The sequence below is a fragment of the Geotrypetes seraphini genome, chromosome 16 (assembly GCF_902459505.1).
Source record: "Geotrypetes seraphini chromosome 16, aGeoSer1.1, whole genome shotgun sequence".
Classification (NCBI taxonomy): domain Eukaryota; kingdom Metazoa; phylum Chordata; class Amphibia; order Gymnophiona; family Dermophiidae; genus Geotrypetes; species Geotrypetes seraphini.
In genome coordinates, this window is record NC_047099.1 from 51,470,248 (window position 1) to 51,491,394 (window position 21,147).

General features: G+C 47.3%; 1 protein-coding gene across 2 annotated transcripts in view; it reads left to right on the plus strand.

Annotated features, from left to right (window-relative positions):
• The first annotated feature begins 339 nt into the window (after nt 1-339).
• SAMD1 (sterile alpha motif domain containing 1) overlaps nt 340-21,147 on the plus strand; it is a 28,232-nt gene continuing 7,424 nt past the window's right edge. For both annotated transcript variants that reach the window (XR_004537261.1, XM_033924442.1), the window contains exons 1-4: nt 340-1,260; nt 5,394-5,898; nt 19,776-19,875; nt 20,976-21,087. Coding sequence is in view for 1 of the 2 variants with exons in the window: in XM_033924442.1 (XP_033780333.1) it covers nt 586-1,260; nt 5,394-5,898; nt 19,776-19,875; nt 20,976-21,087 (1,392 nt within the window). In the remaining variant the exon portion in view is untranslated. The remainder of the gene's footprint in view (nt 1,261-5,393; nt 5,899-19,775; nt 19,876-20,975; nt 21,088-21,147) is intronic.

Below are 21,147 nucleotides of genomic sequence, written 5' to 3' on the forward strand. Positions count from 1 at the left end.
TAATCAATAAAGACACATATATATATATAAGGTTATTTTACTGTTAGTAACGAAGTGGGACTTGTGCTAAAACTGCAAGAGCTACTGATCAAATCATTTCCTCTAAAGAGGCAATTTTAGCAGTTTTGAACCGGTGGACCGTAAGCTATTCCCTATTGGATGGAGACGGAAGCACCGAAAAGTGGCAAGGGGGTTTGTGACGTCAAAGGCTTTAAAAAAAATTATTACGTCACACTACAGTATATGTGGCTCTAGAGGAGGGGAGGGCACGACCAATCCCATTGCAGGTTGCATCCCTGGACCACTTCGTGCCACTCAAATTCCTAACAGTTATACGAGCCGGGCGGGGCAAAGGGAAGAAGGGAGGCGATTGGCTGGAAGGCGCAGAGGGTGGCTAGCTGATTGGTCGAGACACAACCCGCCAGGGCGCCTGGCTGCAACTGTCCCAGTCCACCTTAAAAGCCGCTTTCACCCACCTCGGCGGCGACGACTCCCGCCCGCGTGCCCAGAGGTCGGCGCGCGCAAGCCCCAACGGCTCCCTTCGGCCGCGCTCGCGCCCCGCGTCTCCTCCTCGTCCTCGTCGACATGGCGGGCCCGCCGCCGCCTCCCCCCCTGGCCCCGGCGCCCACCCCCCGCTACGAGGAATGGATCCTGGACACCATCGACTCGCTGCGCTCGCGCAAGGCGCGGCCCGACCTGGAGCGCATCTGCCGGATGGTGCGGCGGCGGCACGGGCCGGAGCCGGAGCGCACGCGCCAGGAGCTCGAGCGCCTCATCCAGCGGCGCGCGGTGCTGCGCGTCAGCTACAAGGGCTCCATCTCGTACCGCAACGCGGCGCGCGTGCTGCCGCCACGCGGCCGTCGGGGCGCAGCGGGAGGGCAGCAGCCGCCGCAGGCATCTCCCGCGAAGGAACAGCGACGGTCGGAGACGCCGCCGCCGCCGCGCGAGGCTCCGCGCGAGCGCAGTAGCGTCGGAGGCGGGCCGCAGGACGAGGGCTCCCCGGAGCGCGAGGCTGCGCGCAGCCGCGGTGCGTCCGCGGAGCGCCGGTTGCCGCGCAGCCGCAGTCGGGCCGAGGAAGAGGCGCCCGAGCCCCGCACCCGCAGCGCCTCGAGGAGGCCGCCGGGCCGGGGGAGCAGCGGCGAACGCCTGACCCGGGGCAGGGCTCGGGAACAGCGCCGGAGGCTGCAGAGGAGCCGCGGGCGCCCCGCCCCCAGGGAGAGGAGCGCCGACCACGCCCCCGCCAAGCCCCCGCGTGACAAGGTGAGTCGCCCAGCAACGCTTAGCGTCGCCTAACCAGCAAGAGACCTTGCATCCTCTGCTTACCTGTGCACAGGGGGAGTGGGGTGCAAAAGTCTGCTTTCTTTCAACTTTCTCACCTTGGTTAACCCAATAGATTTGTCTGTGTAACCACACTTCCCCGGGTCAGCTTTTCAGGATTTCCTAAATGAATATGCATGAGATCTATTTGCATACATCGGAAGCTGCGTGCAAATGGATCGCAAGCAGATTCATTGACTATTGGAATCAACTTTTCAAGAGCACCTGTTTCTAATTTTGTTGAAACTGGAACATAAGCTTCTATAACTTTTGCAGATCATGCTTTCACATCTGGATTGAGTCTGTCCAGCACATGTTATTTTGGACCAGTCAAGAGGCTGCTTTTGTCCGAAGAGCGGGACTTGGGTGTGATTGTATTGCATGTGGCCACACAGGTTGAAAAGGTGACGGCGAAAGCTAGAAGGATGCTAGGGTGCATAGGGAGAGGTATGGCCAGTAGGAAAAAGGAGGTATTGATGCTCCTTTATAGAAGACTTTGGTGAGACCTCGTTTAGAATATTGTGTACAATTCTGGAAGCCGCACCTTCAAAAAGATATTAAAAGGATGGAGTCGGTCCAGAAGAAAGTCTACTAAAATGGTACGCGCTTTTTTGTTATAAGGCGTATGGGGACAGACTTAAAGATCTCAATCTGTATACTTTGGAGGAAAGGCGGAAGAAGGGAGATATGATAGAGATGTTTAAATACCTACGTGGCGTAAATGCACGAGTCTCTGAAAGGAAGCTCTGGAACGAAGGGGGGCATAGGATGAAGTTAAGAGGTGATAGGCTCCGGAGTAATCTAAGGAAATACTTTTTTACAGAAAGGGTGGGAGATACCTGGAACAGTCTTCCAGGAGAGGTGGTGGAGACAGAGACTGACTGAATTCAAGAAAGCCTGGGATAGGCACTGGGATCTGTTAGAGAGGATGAGATAATGATTACTGCAGATGGGCAGACTGGATGGGCCATTTGACCTTATCTGTCATCATGTTTCTATATATGTTCACTGTGGATATACTGAAAACCTGACCTCCCTCTCTCAAACCAACCAAGTAGAGCAGTGTTTCTCAACTCGGTCCTGGAGTACCCCCTTGCCAGTCAGGTTTTCAGGATATCCACAATGAGTATGCATGAAAGAAATTTGCATATAATGGAGGCAATGTATGCAAATCAAGTTTATGATTTGCATACATTGCAATGGTAGATATCCTGAAAACCTGACTGGCATGGGGGTACTCCAGGACTGAGTTGAGAAACACTGAAGCAGAGCTCTCCCGAGTAGTGCATCTCAACCCACCTGGGTGCACCTCTGGCCAATCAGGTTTTCAGGATATCCCCAATGGATATGTATTTGGGAGATTAGCATGCATGTCCTGTTTTCCATGCAAATCTCATGTATATTTGTTGTGGTTCTGCTGGAAATCTGTTTAGCTAGTTGTACCATTGTACTACTACTATGGCGAATGATGCTGGAGGACCTCGTCGGACCGACTTCTTTTTTTGGATCTTTAACTCAAGTCACTAGGACTCAAACCCAAGTCAATAGCAGCTAATATATACACACACACCATTTGGGGAGCTTAATTTCTTTGGAACTCCTGTTTGGCCCAATTTCAAACTCTTGTCTTTTTCTAATTTTTTTCCTTGTACCAAGTTTCATCCCATTCTGTTATATTTTCAGTTATTTTGCCCACAGACAGACAGACATTCATCCTCAGCCCCTTTTGTATAAATTCTTTCTGATTTCTGTTTGGTAGAAGGTGATAAAAAGTGCACGCAAGAGCAATTGTAAAGCATAAACCTACAGGCGTACTTGTTGGCGAGGTAGCTGTGGATGGGCTAAAAGTTGTGCCACTTTTGTGTGGCTGTCAGGAAATTCTTACAACCTGGGTATTTGATGAAACAGCATTCACAGGGGCTAGCGGCAATGGCCCAAGATCACTGCTCATATTTGCCTAGGTTGCAAGAGTTCCAGCCAGGAAGAGGTCTTCAGCTGGCGGGGTTTGGGGATTCCTGGCAGCTAAGGTATAATCATCCCAAATTAGTTGTCCAGCTGAGCCACTTGTACACGTGCAATTGATGGGTATTGAAAAAAAAAGTTATTTTTATTTTTTGTTAATTGATACAAATATGTGAAAGTGAAAACACCCAGACATTAGGAAAAATTTATCTGAAAGCATTTTGTTTTGCATATCCTCAGCTTACAATTCAACATAAATGGGGAAAAAAAAGTTTACAGCATGTTCAAAAGCGTCAAACAAATGTCCCAGAAAAATTTGTAGTTTTGCCAATATAGAAAACTACTTCTGATGGAATTCTGTGCAGATATGCTGTTCTGCCCTGAAACAATCGCCCCTCCTCTGTGTGGGTCTGGCCTCTTTCTGACCAGACCCGTCTTCCCCCCCCCCTTCCCGGTGTTGATGTAATCTGACATACCAGAAAGCCTCCAAATGCAGCGGCGGCAACTGGCCGTCAGAGGCAGTGCTGTGAACAGTGCTGTCAGCAGCTGGCCCCATCAGGGCCTTTCCTCTGCTACATCACTTCCTGTAGATGGATGATGTGGCAGAGAGAAGGCCGCTGCTGCTTTGAGAGGCTCACAGGTATGTCAAATATCACGGGGGGGGGGGGGGGGGCGGCCAGAGAAAGAGACCAGGAGGGAATGGAGACATGCTTGCTGGACTCCAATTGGGGGGGGGAGGAGACTGAATTTCTTTTGTTGTGGAGAATACCAACACCAGGCCTTCCATTCCCTTCCCCCCACACACAGTGAAAACGTTAGTCCATTTTAAAATTAGCTCAGAATTCACACTTTTTTTATTGCCTGTTCAACAACAGAGACAGCCTATAATTTAGATAGGTAATATACAGTATAAAGCCTGCAAAACCAATCTGCCAATAGACTACCCCTGTCTGGAGTCAGTGTGCACAGTCAGACATGTAAGCTATCACCACTTTGCTAGCTTTTGGGTTTGCAGGCAGCGTAAATGAAATTAAATTAGTGCATGGTATTAAGCTTAAAAATAAGGGTAGAAAGGCTTTTAGATTATTGTGTGCAAGTCTATACTTAGGGATACTGCAGGTTTCTGATGAAGCAGACACGTATCCCTTGAAAACATTGGCTAACATCAGTCTATAGCAGTGGTCTCCAATTCAAACCCTTTGCAGGGCCACATTTTGGATTTGTAGGGACTTGGTAGGCCTCAGAAAAAAAATAGTTAATGTCTTATTAAAGAAATGACAATTTTGTATGAGGTAAAACTCTTTATAGTTTATAAATCTTTCCTTTTGGCTAAGTCTTAATAATAATATTGCCATTTATAGCTAAAGAGACATATCAAGAAACTGTTTTATTTTACTTTTGTGATTATGATAAACATACCAAGGGCCTCAAAATAGTACCTGGTGGGGCGTGACTTTGAGACCACTGGTCTATAGTAATCTAAGTAGAGGGCAACCGAAACCAGGTTTATCTGTTTCAACCAAATCTGAAACCGAAAATTGCGACTCCCACACTAGCGCAGAAAGCGGGTCCTTTTGGGCCAGCCACTATAGCCCGCCTGCCTGCCTTGTAGAAGATAACAGGGTAATCCAGGCAATAATATCGGTAAATAAAGGGCCCAAATGGGCTCCTGTGAGTTGGGCTGAAAACCTGAAATAAATTTAAAAGGGGGACATGGACACAGATCAATCCTGACTTTTTGTGTAGGGTTTGAGTTGCAGAAGTCCTCTGAACAGCTTCTAACCTGTCAGTGCCCTTGCTAAGAGTTTGGCACCTTTTTTTCTGCTATTGATATTCTTGTTAATTCATTTCCTGTTGAACTAGATGTTCTAAGAAGTTTTTCCATATACACAAAATGAAAAACTCCTTCAGTACATCTGGCCGACTTAAACTTTCCACGTTGCTTTCTTATACTGGCAACTCGTGGGTCTTCTGAGAGTACTATTAGGGGAACACCCTCTGTTACTTGAACTTTTCACTGTAGCAGAACCTTTTATTTCTGAAAATGTGTATGTTTTACTTTTTTTTAATAGTTATTAAACTATGATTTTTCTTTTGGCTGGGGGTAAATACAGAAAACAGAGCAGCCAGAGGAAGAGGAGGCATCCATGTTATCTGAAGACTCTGATGTGCCAAATGATGAAGAAGAAGAAGCGGGGAATACGGTGGAGGACGGCAAAGTCACTGAAGCCGTGACTCCAGAAGTGGTAATTAAACAGGAAGTGAAACCAGCTGCGTCTTGCCGAATGAACGGGGACTTGTGGAGGGATAGCGAGAAAGATGGGCCTGGCATGGGAGAAGTCTCCAGACACGCTGACAATAGCAAGTACTTGACCTGTCAAGATCCTCTTCCTGAACGGGGCATCGGTACATGTCATCCTCTAAAAGCGATAAACAAGGAACAGTTCAACTCAAACTCATGTCCTTCCTTCGAGAGCATTCTAGGAGGTACTTTTGCTCGGGCTATGGAGGAGACGGCATCGCGAGACTCCATTGCTCACCCTCCTGATCCCACTACTGCCACTGACTTCCCGTTGGAAGCTGATAAGACCGAGAGAGATGCTGAAGAACAAAGAAAAGGTAAAAGTAGTCCACTTAATACATTCATTACTGTAAGACAATAAAGCAATAAATAAATCATACCTAAAAATTCACGCAAATCAGCTTTCATAAAAAGCTTCTACAAATAAAGTTGTCTTCAGCACCTTTTTAAATTTCTGAATATTGAAGATTACTCTTAAGTGATACTGTCGAATCGTTCCACAAAAACACCCCTGCCACCCTGGCAGTGTATCGCAAACTGTGTGCTGCCCAAGATTCCAGGTGTGACGCGAGACACCAGGAAGGAGGAGAGGCACTGGCTGATTGCCTACAAGACGAGCTTCTCGCTGCGAAAGGCACATCCTGTAGGCAGTCAGCAGGTGCTGGCACCTCTCCATGCTTCTTCCCTTCCAGCACCCCCTACTGGCGGCTCGGGGCCCCGTCTGGAGGGCCTTTGCGGACATCGACGTTATGACATCACGCTTGCGTGTGACATCTTCGCATTGAGGTCCATGCATTTCCGGATGCCCTTGAGGCTCGGCCGCTAGTTTGGTGCGCCATAGCTTCACAAGTTTTGTGAGACACTGGTATATGGAATTGAGCCTCTGGCATCATAGCTCCCTCTGCTGTAAGAGCTGGGGTACTGCTGCTTTGAGTGTCAGAATATACGGTCCTCCTCAGCTCGCCTAAGTACAGAGAACTGTTAGAATCTTATTTGGGAGAGGGGGTGCACAAGTGATCACTGGACTTGAATTGATCAGATTACAAAGGTGGGGCTGGGAGGGATACTTTATTAAATTCTCTTTATTGAAAATATCAAGATAACCATAGTGCTCCCTCAAATCAGGGGTGGGCAACTTGTGACCGTGCAGCTCCCAAGACCATGGGAAGTATACACAAAAAAATGGTTTTTACCGGAGTTTTCATGATTTTTAAGTACCATAATTTCACAAATATTTTTTGAACAGCCATTCTAGTACTTTCCCTTTTTTTTTTTTTTTTTTTTTAAGTTTTACTTAGAAACATGATGGCAGATAAAGGCCAAATGGCTCATCCAGTCTGCCCATCCACTATCTCCTCCTCTCCCTAAGAGATCCTACCTGATCTTTCTTGAATTTGGACACAGGCTTTGTTTCCACTACCTCTACTGGGAGACTACGGTATTCCATGCATCTACTGCCCTTTCTGTAGAAAAGTATTTCCTTAGATTACTCCTGAGTCTATCACCTCTTAACCTGGAGTTTCAATAGAAAGACTTGCCTCGTGTGTATTTATGCCACATAGCTATTTAAACATCTCCCACCTTTCCTTCAGAGTATATGTATTAAGATCTTTGAGTCTGTCCCCATATGTCTTATGATGAAGACCACGCACCATTTTAATAGCCTTCCTCTGGACCAACTCCATCCTTTTTATATCTTTTTGAAGATGTCTCCAGAATTGTACTCAAACACGATGGAGTTGGTAAGTCCAAACAAAGATTGGTGAACTCGGAGTATTTCACAAAATTCTTTAATTTAACAAATATGGACTCGACATGTGCATGTTTCGGCCCAAATGGCCTGCTTCAGGAGTCTACAAACATAAATACAGACGTTAAAACCAAGCAATTTTGATAATATGACACGTGTAAACATATATTAAAAATAAAGAGTAATTTCATAAACGCCAATAAAGGAAATATCAAGACAATTGTATTACCAAAGGATATTTAAAAAGAGGACCAATTTATATCTATGGAACCATATAAATTCACACATAAGAAAAAAAAAAATATATATATATATACACCTAATGGACAAATAAAAAACAACATAACTTACAAATCACATTGAAATTTCATAAAAAAACAATAATGCCTTATAATCCTTAGTAACCATAAATGAATATGTATATAAAGGATATGAATATCAACCATATAAAAATATATATATAATCAATAAATATCAGACATATTAAAAATATATATATATAATAATGTCTCCGTGCTGAACAATTCATAAAAACTAGTATGAGATTATAATCTGACTTCTAAAAAGTTAACGAAGCATATCTCATATTAAATTAATAAAATTCAATTCATGAATAAAAGCTCCAACAATTAATTAAGTACAACAGCAACATATATATAATAAATTGCAGATATATAAATAATAATAAAAAACACCAGTATAGAGCATACCTCACAAGTCTGCTTTTTATTAGTGTGATGCCCTATTGACTTTTGGATGTTCTTTTTGATTCACACACAGACTTGTGAGGTATGCTCTATACTGGTGTTTATTATTATTATTTATATATCTGCAATTTATTATATATATGTTGCTGTTGTACTTAATTGTTGGAGCTTTTATTCATGAATTGAATTTTATTAATTTAATATGAGATATGCTTCGTTAACTTTTTAGAAGTCAGATTATAATCTCATACTAGTTTTTATGAATTGTTCAGCACGGAGACATTATTATATGTATATATATATTTTTTAATATGTCTGATATTTATTGATTATATATATATATTTTTATATGGTTGATATTCATATCCTTTATATACATATTCATTTATGGTTACTAAGGATTATAAGGCATTATTGTATTTTTATGAAATTTCAATGTGATTTGTAAGTTATGTTGTTTTTTATTTGTCCATTAGGTGTATATATATATATATATATATATATATATATATTTATTTTTTTTCTTATGTGTGAATTTATATGGTTCCATAGATATAAATTAGTCCTCTTTTTAAATATCCTTTGGTAATACAATTGTCTTGATATTTCCTTTATTGGCATTTATGAGATTGCTCTTTATTTTTAATATATGTTTACATGTGTCATATTATCAAAATTGCTTGGTTTTAACGTCTGTATTTATGTTTGTAGACTCCTGAAGCAGGCCATTTGGTCCGAAACATGCGCATGTCGAGTCCATATTTGTTAAATTAAAGAATTTTGTGAAATACTCAGAGTTCACCAATCTTTGTTTGGACTTATCCACTCCATCGTGTTTGAGTATTGATCTTGTGGATTTGACTCTCCTGTGTTTTCCTGCCTCTCCAGAATTGTACACAATATTCTAAATGAAGTCTCACCAGAGTCTTATACAGGGGCATCAATACCTAGTTTATCCCAGGACAAGCAGGCATGATATTCTCACATGTGGGTGACGTCATCTACGGAGCCCCAGCGCGGACAGCTTTTCAAGCAAACTTGCTAGAAGTTTCAAGTTTGCACACTGCACCACGCATGTGCTAGCCTTCTTGCCACTAGAGGGCGCATCCCCACCTCGTGGTCCTCAGTTCTTTTTCATCCGCGGAGCCAGAAGCCCTGTGGAGAAATTGTGCTAAATTTGCCTTCTGTCGCCGCGGCTGTGTGGGGTTTTTTCGCACGGTCGCTGCGTTTTTTCGTCTCTTTTTGCTTTGTTTCTTTCTTTTTCAAAAAAAAAAAAAAAAAAAAAAATCTTCGTATTCGTTACTACCGGGGGCTCCCGGTAGCCGTGGCCGAGGAACCTCGCTTGTTCCCGGCTCGCTTGTGGGCCCATGTCCCGGCCCGTAACGGGCTTTAAAAAGTGCGGGCGCTGTGAAAGACTCCTTTCGATTACTGACCCGCACAGGTGCTGTTTGCGGTGTTTGGGGCCCCAACACCCGACGGCATCCTGCGATAAGTGTGCCACCTTTCAGAAGCGGGCACTTAAACGCCGAAAGGCCCGCATGGCGGAACTTTTCTCTGTAGAGTCCCCGCCGGGGAAGGCCTCGAGTTCGGCCTCGGCTTCGGCCCCGGCCTTGACCTCGGCCTCGACATCGGCCTCGGCCTCAGCTTCGGGACCGTCGGCGTCGCCTCGGGCCTCGGTGCCTTCGAAGCAGCTGCCTTCTGCCAAGGCCTCGGGTAAGTCTCCGCTTCCCTCCTCAGCTCCATCTAAGAAGCCATCCTCGGGCTCGTCGGCGGGTGGGCCCGCCTCAGTGAAGCCCAAGTTGCCATCGTCCGCTGCCCCGAGGGAATACTCGAGACCGAGGTCGCCCTCTGAGGAGCAGCGGCAGGTCTTGCCGCAGGGGATGTCAATCCCCGTGTTTCAGGAATTGCTCCGGGCGTTAATCGCCTCGGAGCTCACCGGGGCCATTGACCAGCTGCACCAGGCTTCGGCCTCGGCAGCTTCGGCCTCGGAGGCTTCGGCCCCGGTGGCCCCGCAGTTGGCGACCTCGGTCTCGGGTACCGGGGCCTCGGCTCCCGAGGTGCCCACGGCCTCGACCTCGGTGGTTCCCTCGGACCCGGCTTCGCGAGATCCGCCGGAGCGTAGTGTGCGCCCGAAGGACAAGGGGCGCAGAGTACGAAGACTTTCGTCCTCGTCCTCGGGGTCCTCGAGGGGTTCGTCTCCCTCGGGCAGGTCTCGAGCGAGGCGCAAGCCGAGGAAGGCTAAGAGGTCTCGGACCTCGCCTCGGCGGCGTGGTCGCTCGTCACCGGCCAGGGGCGGTGCCTTGCAAGTTCGGGATTTGCGGGTTGATAACCCCATTTTGTTCCGGTCTCCGGCCAGGGAGAGCTCTCGGGCTTCCTCGCCCGGGCCGAAGGGGCGGACCTCGGTGCCTCGGACCCCGGGGGGATCCCCGAGGGGTTCCTCCAGGCGCACCCGGTCTCCGACTCCGTCGAGGTCGCAGGACTGTGCCTCTTTGGGGTCGGGGTCGGGTAGGGAGCCCAGATACTCCAACCAGGCCTCTCCCTTCGGCTCTGCCGGGAAGTCTCGGTCTCCCTCTCCTCCTGCTAAACCCTCGTCCTTTACGAGGTTTGTGCAGGATATGGCTGCGGCTTTGGGTGTTGACTTGTCGGAAGGGTCCACTTACACCAAGGAGTTTTTGGAGGAGCAGGATCTCCCTGCCCCCCCCAGAGAGTCGCCGCGCCTTCCAATTAACAAGGTCCTCTGTCAGACCTTTCTCAGGAATCTTGAGGCTCCATTGACGGTCGCTGTGGTCCCCGCCAAAATGGAGTCTAAGTATCGCACCCTTCCCATCAAAGGGTTTGAGAAGGGCCAACTTTCCCATACTTCGCTCCTGGTGGAATCGGCGGTCAAAAAATCTCAGCCTTCCCGGGTCTCGGCGACGGTCCCGCCTAGTAGGGAGGGCCGGACCCTTGACAAATTTGGGCGCCGTCTCTATGCGAACTCTCTGATGGCGACCAGGGTCCTGAACTACGCCTTCTCGTACTCTTCCTTCCTCCGTACGATGGTGAAGGACCTCCCCTCCTTTCGGGAGGTGATGCCTGAGTCGCATAGGGACCGGTTCGCCACCTTTAGTTCCAACCTGACCCAGCTGCGCCTCTATTTATTCCACGCGGTTTATGATGCATTTGAACTCGCCTCGAGGGTGTCCGCCTGTGCAGTGGCCATGCGCCGGCTGGCGTGGCTCCGTACCCTCGAAATGGAGGCCAATTTGCAGGAACGCCTGGCTAATTTGCCTTGCGTTGGCGTGGAATTGTTTGATGACACTTTGGATGCGGCGACGGAGCGACTTTCCAAACAGGAACGCTCCTTGGCCTCTCTGGTGAAGCCGAAGCCTAAGGCGCCTGCTCAGCGCCCCTTCAGGCAGCCTCCGAGGAGATACCCTCAGAAGTCCACACCGGCCTTCTCCAGACCGCCCCCTCGAAGACAGCCCCAGCAGAGTAGAGGCGGCCCCTCTAAACCTGCCGCGCAGGGGGCCGCCAAGGCCGCGCCGTCCTTTTGACGGGATAGGCGGTTGGGGGCGGGCCCCCACCGCAATATCGAGCCACCCCCTCCCCATCGGGGGTCGGCTGACGGCCTTTGCCGGGGCCTGGTCGGTGATCACGTCGGACGCCTGGGTGCTCGGGATAATCTCAGACGGCTATTCGCTGAACTTCTCCTGTCCGCCTCCGGACTTGCCCCCCGGGGCTTGCCCTCCCAATCGGAACCAGCTGGCCCTTCTCCTGGAGGAAGCCAGGGCCTTGTTGAGCCTCAGGGCGGTCGAGGTGGTGCCTCGCGATCAGATGGGCCTGGGGTTTTACTCCCGTTACTTTTTGGTCCCAAAAAAGACCGGGGACTTGCGCCCCATTTTGGACCTCCGGAAGCTCAACAAGTTCCTGGTCCGAGAGAAGTTCCGTATGTTATCGCTCCCGGTTCTCTATCCTCTTTTGGAGGAGGGGGATTGGATGTGCTCCCTGGACTTGAAGGAAGCTTACACCCATGTTCCGGTGCATCCCGCTTGCCGCAGGTTCTTGCGGTTTCAGGTCGGGGATTTGCACCTGCAGTATCGGGTTCTTCCCTTCGGGCTGGCATCTTCCCCTCGGGTATTCACCAAGTGTATGGTGGTGGTGGCGGCGGCCCTGCGCTCGCGGGGTCTACAGGTCTTTCCCTATCTGGACGATTGGCTGATCAAAGCCCCGTCCAGGGAGGGGGTTATCTTAGCGACCCGACAGACTATCAGTCTTTTACAGGGCCTGGGGTTCGAAGTGAACTTCCCCAAATCTCAATTGCGTCCGGCGCAGTCTCTCCAGTTCATTGGAGCCGTGCTGGACACGGTTCGCCTTCGCGCTTTTCTCCCCCCGCCCCGGCGGGAGACTCTGCTTCGGTGGAGTCGTCATTGTCGAGGGCAATCGCAGGTGTCGGCCCAGCACATGATGGTTTTGCTGGGTCACATGGCGTCGACGGTTCACGTCACGCCGTTCGCTCGCTTGCACCTGAGAATCGCGCAATGGACTCTGGCGTCGCAGTGGCGCCAGGATCGCGATCCGGTGTCTTCCCGGATATCAGTAACTCCTTGTTTACGTCGATCGCTCCGTTGGTGGACCGACTCTTCCAATTTGTCAGGGGGTTTGCTGTTTCGCGTTCCTCTTCACACCAAGGTCTTGACGACGGACTCTTCCGAGTACGCGTGGGGAGCGCACCTGGACGGTCTGAGGACGCAGGCTCTGTGGTCGGCCGAGGACCGTCGGTGCCACATCAATGTGCTGGAGCTTCGCGCCATTTTTCTGGCTGCGCGAGCTTTTGTCCACCTGCTGCACGACCAGGTAGTACTCGTGCGGACGGACAATCAGGTAGCGATGTACTATGTCAACAAGCAGGGGGGTACGGGCTCTTGGCCTCTATGCCAGGAGGCTCTCCGTCTTTGGGACTGGGCAATTTCCCAGAATATCTTCCTGCGGGCGGTCTACATTCAGGGAGAGCAGAACCAGCTGGCAGACAAACTCAGTCGTCTTCTCCAGCCGCACGAATGGTCTCTGAACTCCCGAGTACTTCGCGAGGTTTTCGACCGCTGGGGAACTCCTCAAGTGGATCTGTTTGCCTCTCCGGAGACTCGCAAGTTACCCCTCTATTGCTCTCGGATCTACTCTCCGGATCGTCTCGAAGCGGATGCCTTCCTCCTCGAATGGGAGGGGAGGTTCCTTTATGCGTTTCCACCGTTCCCTCTGATTTTGAGAACGCTGGTTCATCTCAGATCGGCCGGAGCCTCCATGATCCTCATTGCACCTCGGTGGCCAAGGCAGCCCTGGTTCTCCCTACTTCTTCAACTCAGTACCAGGGAACCTCTACTTCTACCGGTGTTTCCCTCTCTGCTGTCTCAGAGTCGGGGTTCGCTGTTGCATCCCAATCTTCAGTCTTTACATCTGACTGCTTGGTTTCTCTCCCTCTGACTTCGGTTCCGGTGTCTCGGGCCGTGAGGGACGTTTTGGAGGCCTCGCGTAAGGTCTCGACTCGGCTTTGCTATACTCAGAAATGGACCAGGTTTTCATCCTGGTGTTCTTTGAATAGTCTGCAACCAGATTCGGTGCCTGTGGCTTCGCTTCTGGAATATCTTTTGCATTTGTCTGAGTCTGGCCTGAAAACGACTTCCATTCGGGTGCATCTCAGTGCCATTGCAGCATTCCATCGGCATCTTGAGGGTCGTTCTCTCTCTCTTCATCCTCTGGTGACACGTTTCATGAAGGGGCTAGTGAATATCCATCCTCCTCTGAAACCTCCTCCGGTGGTGTGGGATCTTAATGTGGTCTTGGCTCAGCTTATGAAGCCTCCCTTTGAACCCATCGACAAGTCGCATCTTAAGTTTCTTACTTGGAAAGTAGTCTTTTTGATTGCACTCACATCTGCTCGTCGAATCAGTGAGTTACAGTCCTTGGTTGCGGATCCTCCTTTCACGGTCTTTCATCATGATAAGGTGGTTCTCCGCACCCATCCCAAATTTTTACCTAAAGTTGTGTCTGATTTCCACCTCAATCAGTCTATTGTCCTTCCGGTGTTTTTTCCGAAGCCCCATTCTCATCCTGGTGAGGCGGCGCTTCATACCCTTGATTGTAAGAGGGCGTTGGCCTTTTATCTCCAACGCTCCAAGTCTTATCGGAAGGTTCCTCAATTATTTTTGTCCTTTGATCCTAATCGTTTGGGACACCCGGTTTCGAAGCGCACCTTGTCCAACTGGTTAGCTGCTTGCATTTCTTTTTGCTACGCTCAGGCTGGTCTCCCGCTTGCGGGTCGCGTTACGGGTCATAAAGTCCGGGCGATGGCAGCTTCTGTGGCTTTCCTCCGATCTACACCTATGGAGGACATTTGTAAAGCTGCCACTTGGTCTTCGGTTCATACGTTCACCTCTCACTACTGTCTGGATACTTTGTCCAGAAGCGACGGCCGGTTTGGCCAGTCGGTGTTACGTAACCTGTTTTCATAATTTGCCATCCTCCCACCTGCCCTTTTTTGGTTGGCTTGGAGGTCACCCACATGTGAGAATATCATGCCTGCTTGTCCTGGGATAAAGCACAGTTACTTACCGTAACAGGTGTTATCCAGGGACAGCAGGCATATATTCTCACAACCCGCCCACCTCCCCGGGGATGGCTTTTTCTTTGCTATGTTATGGAACTGAGGACCACGAGGTGGGGATGCGCCCTCTAGTGGCAAGAAGGCTAGCACATGCGTGGTGCAGTGTGCAAACTTGAAACTTCTAGCAAGTTTGCTTGAAAAGCTGTCCGCGCTGGGGCTCCGTAGATGACGTCACCCACATGTGAGAATATATGCCTGCTGTCCCTGGATAACACCTGTTACGGTAAGTAACTGTGCTTTTTCTACTGGCCTTTGGCTCACTGGTAGAGCCGCTGCCTCTGCACCCTGAGGTGGTGAGATCAAATCCCGGTGCTGCTCCTTGTGATCCTGGGCAAGTCCCTTAATCCTCTAGTACCCACCGCTTTGAATGTCGGCTTTGAAATGTCAAAGCAACAAAAAGGCGGTATACACATTCCCTTCCCTGTCCACCATAGCATCCTTCTAGTTTATTTATAAATCTTTATTCATTTTAAAACATATAAAGTGCATATAAAAATTACAACAATTGGTACAATGAAACAGCACTTGTAACTACCAAATAATAATAGAAATATCCTCCCCACACCCCTCCCACCCATCCCGGATGTGTATAAACCTCTATTAAAAAAAAAAAAAAAGATTGATGGATACAAATTTTGGTAATGGGCCCCAAATCTCATTAAAATTTTTACAGTGACCAGTTAGTTCTGAATTCATACGTTCATATCGATAGAATAAGCACAGGGATTCCCACCAAAAGGTATGATTCAGTCTATCACAATTTTTTGTGATCATCTGTATAGCAAACCCAGTCGTAACAAGAAGTGTCTATTCTTAGTTGCAGAAATTGGAGACTTGGGTTGTAATACAGATACGAATAGTACCATATCATATGCCATAGGATTGGAAGTTTCCAGTATCCTATTAATAGTCACCCATATCAACTTCCAGAAGCCGAGTATTAAGGGGCAGTAGTACAACAGGTGATCCAGTGTCCCTAGATCAAGATGACAATACCAGCATCTATTAAACTTTGAATTTCTTTTTTTTTTTTTTTAATTCTTTATTCATTTTAAAACTTTCATCAAGTGTACAAAAATTGCAACACAATAACATAGATTTAACCACTTGTACATCTTATCATTATAACTTATAGTTGTAAATATAACCCTCCCTCTCCCATCCTGAAATCCCTTTAGTAATTTTTATTTTTCATATAATAAAAACCTTCCCCCCACCCCACCTTTATCTTACATATTAAATATAGAAATATTAGGAAAATGGCATCAATCTTGACAAAAGGACGTCAATGGTTCCCAAATTTTAATGAAGTTTTTATAATTTCCATTTTGCACCGCTATTGATCTTTCTATTCTATATATGTGACATACTGAATTCCACCAAAACTTAAAATTAAGCCTACTATGATCTTTCCAGTTATTAGTAATATGTTGGATGGCAACTCCAGTCAAAATCAATAAAAGTTTGTTATTACACATTGATATCTGACTCTTTTTTCTCATAGACATACCAAAATGCACAGTATCATAAGATAACGCTACATGGTTTTCCAATAAACAATTTACTTAATCCCAGATTGAGTTCCAAAAGGCTAAGATATGGGGACAATAGAACAAAAGATGATCCAAAGTCCCTACATCCAGATTACAATGCCAGCATCTATTAGACAAAGAACTATTTAACTTTTGCAATCTAACTGGGGTCCAAAAAGCTCTATGTAACAAAAAAAACCAAGTTTGTTTCATAGACGTTGACATTGTACATCTCATTCTCCAAGACCAAATTTGTGGCCATTGAGATGCTGAAATATCATGCTTTCCCTCAGTGCTCCAAATATCCCTTAGGCTCGTTTTTGGTTTCTTATTAAAATAATCAGATAATAATTTATACCACTTGGCGGCCTGATGCCATAGGAAATCTGTCTGGAAACATAGCCATGCTTGGCTACTTACTTATTTCCTTATCCCAGAAAGTCTATGGAGCTCTGTGCATTTCCTGTTCTGAGATGACATAATGTTGTAGCCCTCTAGGGCTAGTACTGTCATTCGTGTGGCCCTTTGTATATGAAGGCTGCCCGCCCCACCCTATATTGTCTTTCCTTCCCCACATAATGATATAGAACTAAATTCCTAGGATAAATGGAATCTGTGTCAAGCTATTGTGTTGATAGCCAGGCCTGGGCTCTTAATGGCCCCTTCCTGAAATAGTATCTGTAAATTCAGTGAGTTACTGTGATGATACTTGGAAAGACCTAGGGTTGCACGAATGCAAATGACCCTTCCCCCCCCCTTCCAATATCCACATGCTTTCTGTGTTAGTCTTCCCAGAGTTATCCTGTAGCCAGCCATAGGGGGGATCTCTGGAGAATAGTGTTAGTGTTTAACATAATTTACCAAGGGATCCCTTGTTATCTGTCACAGGCTATGGCACTTTTTAGGCCCCGCAGAGCATTGCGATCTGAGGGGGCAATATGATTATCGCTGACAGTTCTCAGCAATGCACTATGGGAGTACTAAGTCTTTGGCTATCTCGCTAATGGAAGTAATGCTGTGGAATAAGTTAACTGGACCACTAAGAGGTCTTGTAGATTTTCAGAAGTTTAAGAAACTTCTAAAAACGACATTATTTGTAGAAGCATTTCAATAAATGTCTATCCTGGGTTATGAATGTTCTTTCTATTGGTATGTTGTACGAAGAAATTGTTATATTTATTGTTTGTATAACTTTTCTTTTTTTTTTCTAAAACCACCTAGTTATAGGCAGTTAAGAAATCTTTTAAATAAAATACACGAGAGGGGTGGCAGCAGTGCTTGTATGAGGAAACCTTTAGAGCAGTGTGTCGCAAACTTTTTTAGCTCTGGCACACTAAAGGGAGCAAATGTTTTTCACAGCACATTATAATTGAAATTGTAAAGTTTCAAAACCGACCAAAAAATTAAATTTGAGAGTAATTTTATTTAAAGCTCTTTAGTTTCACCGTTGTTAGAATTACCCATACATAGCTTAAAGTAGATAGAATAGAATTTCTTATCAAATGCGATGGATGTGCTTGTTTTTGAGTGCAAATGATCTCAAAATGCGGTTTGATAGTTGACAAGTATGCACGCATTTCATCATCCACCATCTGCAGTTGTCAAGAGCTGAAAATCTAAGTTCGCAAAGATGAGAAGATCCAAAGGGTAATAAAGCCTTGATTGCTTTGTTGCTCAACTTAGGATAACTACTGCATAAAAAAATTAAAATGACTTGCTGTTAGTTTTCAAGGACCAATCCCATCAAAGAATGATGCTTGTTTGGGCGGTTCCATTGCAAACCTTAGTCTTATATACCAGGTCATTCCCAGTAGGGATTCGATCCGGTTCACAAAAATGAACCAAAAAGACAAAGGAAAACAATGATTGGACAGAGAATTCATCTGTTTCAGTCCCTTATTTATCAGTTAAGAATTTCTTAAAGAGATACCGTATTTTCACGCATATAACGCATGCGTTATACACGATTTTACAAACCGTGCATAACCGTGCGCGTTATACGTGTGAGCGCGTTTTACAACTTTTTTTTTCAATTCCGATCGGCAACCCCCCTGCGAACCGGCATCCTCCCCCCCACTTGCGTCACCCCCCCCCCTCTCCCGCGATCCTACATCCCCCCCAGCACCGCAAAACATCTCTTACCCGATTGGGCACCGGCACCAGCACCAATGCACAGGATGTGCCAGTGCCCAAAGATCCTTCCTCGTTGGTTTGGTTTGGGCTGGACTGGGCGGTGCGGTGCAGGATTATCTCGGAGAGAGAGAGACCAGAAGGCTTTGAGCATGCGCAAATGCTCAAAGCCTAGTCCAGTCCGGCGCAGGAAGAAGGAGGATCTCTCCTGCACCGCCCAGCCCAAACCAACGAGGGAGGATCTTTGGGCACTGGCACTGGCACATCCTGTGCATTGGTGCCGGTGCCGGTGCCCAATCGGGTAAGAGATGTTTTGCGTTGCTGGGGGGGATGTAGGATTTCGGGGGAGGGGGGGTGATGCGAGGGGGGGGGGAGGATGCCGGTTCGCAGGGGGGATGCCAGATCGGATTGAAAAAAAAAAGTTGTAAAACGCGGGTAAGCGAGCGGGGGGGGGAGGATGCTGGTTCGGAGTAGGCAGGAGGAGGTTTTAGCATGCACGGTATACGCGTGTGCGCGCTATATTAAATTTTTTTTAACATAAATTTGTGTTCCCCGCGCGCTATACCCGTGTGCGCGTTTTACACGGGTGCGCGGTATATGGGTGAAAATACGGTACATCTTCAAAGTTTTCCTAAAAAGTGTCAAAGAAGAAAGGAAATCATTCCAGATTTTTACCAAGGTAAATGCCATAGAGTGAGAAAGCCTACCTAAGGTTTGAATACCCTTAATGGAAGGTAATACTAATTTAAATTTGTGTATTCCTCTAGAAGAAATGGGGTTGTTGGGAATTAAAAGAAAGAGTTAAGTAATGGGGAAAAGATCTCATATAAACTTTTGAATACAACACTGGCACACTTAAATTGAACCCTCCAATATACCGGAAGCCAATGCAGTGCCCTCGGTAATGGAGTAACATGATCATATCTACTCTTACCAAATATTAATTTGGCAGCCGCTGAACCAATTCAGAACTTTTTGATCTAAGCCGATGTTGATTAATAAGATGTCATGATCAAAAGCTGCGGAAAGATCAAATTGCAACAAAATGGCAGGTCATGGACCAAGAAATTCTGAATTTTTGCTACCATTGAAATAAGAAGAGTCTCAGTACTGTAGTTTGGGCGAAATCCATGTTGGAATGGGAGAAGAATAGAGAATTCATCCAGATATTCTAAAAGTTGCCTTGAAACAATAGATTCCAAAAGCTTTGTTAGCAGTGGTATATTTGCAATAAGACAGACTCTCTTTATGAATTTATAAAGTAAAATTCTGGAATCTCTTGTGGCGCACCCAGAATCTCATCGGGGCACACAGTTTGAAAGGCACTGCTTTAGAGGCTAATTGCCAGCATGGGACTGAAAGAACAGAAGTTGAGGATGGTGTTAGCTTTCTGATAAGTGTTCACTGAGGCTTTTTTTTCCTCTATTTTTTTCAGAATCTGATAAAACAGAGAAGGCATATCCACGTGTGTTTGTGCCTTTATCTCCAGCAAAGTCCGTAACACAGAGAGTTGATGGGTTATCTTACTGGAACAGGTGACTTCACTAAAAAGTTGTCATAACATCTCTTCGTCCTTATGATTAAAGCGAGAAATACAGTACAGTGGTACCTCGGTTTACGAGTGCACCGGTTTGCGAGCGTTTTGCAAGACGAGCAAAACATTTGCAAACTTGGTGCCTCGTAAACCCAGCTTGCCTCGCTGTACGAGCGCCCCCCCCCCGCTCGCGTTGCCCCCCCTCCACCGTGATCCGACTTCCCTCCCCCCCCGAGCACATCAATGATACTAACTTTACCCCGTCTTGGCACCAGTGCCGGTGTCCGAAGATCCTCCCTCTTCTGGCGCGGCCTGGGCTGGGCGGTGCATCGGAGATCCTCCCTCTTCTGGGCTGGGCTGGGCTGGACTGGCTTTGAGCATTTGCACATGCTCAAAGCCTTCTGGTCTCGCTTTCAATCTCGGAGAGAGCGAGACCAGAAGGCTTTGAGCATGCGCAAATGCTCAAAGCCAGTCCAGTCCAGACCAGAAGAGGGAGGATCTCCAACGCACCGCCCAGCCCAGGCCGCGCCAGAAGAGGGAGGATCTTCGGGCACTGGCACTGGTGCTAAGTCGGGTAAAGGAAGTGTCATTGACGTGCTCGGGGGGGGGGGGGGAAGTAGGATCGCGTTGGAGGAGGTGGGGCAACGTGAGTGGGGGGAGGATGCCGGTTCACAGGGGGGGGAAGCTGGATCGCAGGGAGGGGTCTGGAACAGCGTCGGATTCCTCAAGGGGGGGGAGAATGTAGCAGCGCCGGTAGCCTCGGGGGGGGGGGGGGAGGAGGTGGAACCAATCAAAGCAGTTTACCTTACTTCCTATGGGGAAACTTGCTTTGATATATGAGCAATTTGGTTTACGAGCATGCTTCTGGAACGAATTATGCTCGTAAACCAAGGTTCCACTGTAGTTTGTTCTTTGATTTTCTCTGCCTGAAATATTTTTCTCATTCCCATTTTTCCGTATCTTGAGTCAAGTCATTCCAAGTTTATAGGTAGCGATGTCTCATCCTGTCACTTAGAAGCCAGCAATGTTTTTAGGCAGTCTAAGGACAGTGGGTCATGACTATACAGTTTTAACAATTTTGGTGGGGCTATTTCTTTGCAGTTCCGTGAAGAAGGAGAAGCTATTGGACCCTGTGGAATGGACGGTCACAGATGTTGTGGACTATTTCACCGAGGCTGGCTTTGGCGATCAGGCATCTGCTTTCAAGGAACAGGTGAGTGGAAGCAGGTTGGAGTCTGGGCCTCTTGCTCGATAGTTGAACTTGAGTTTCAAA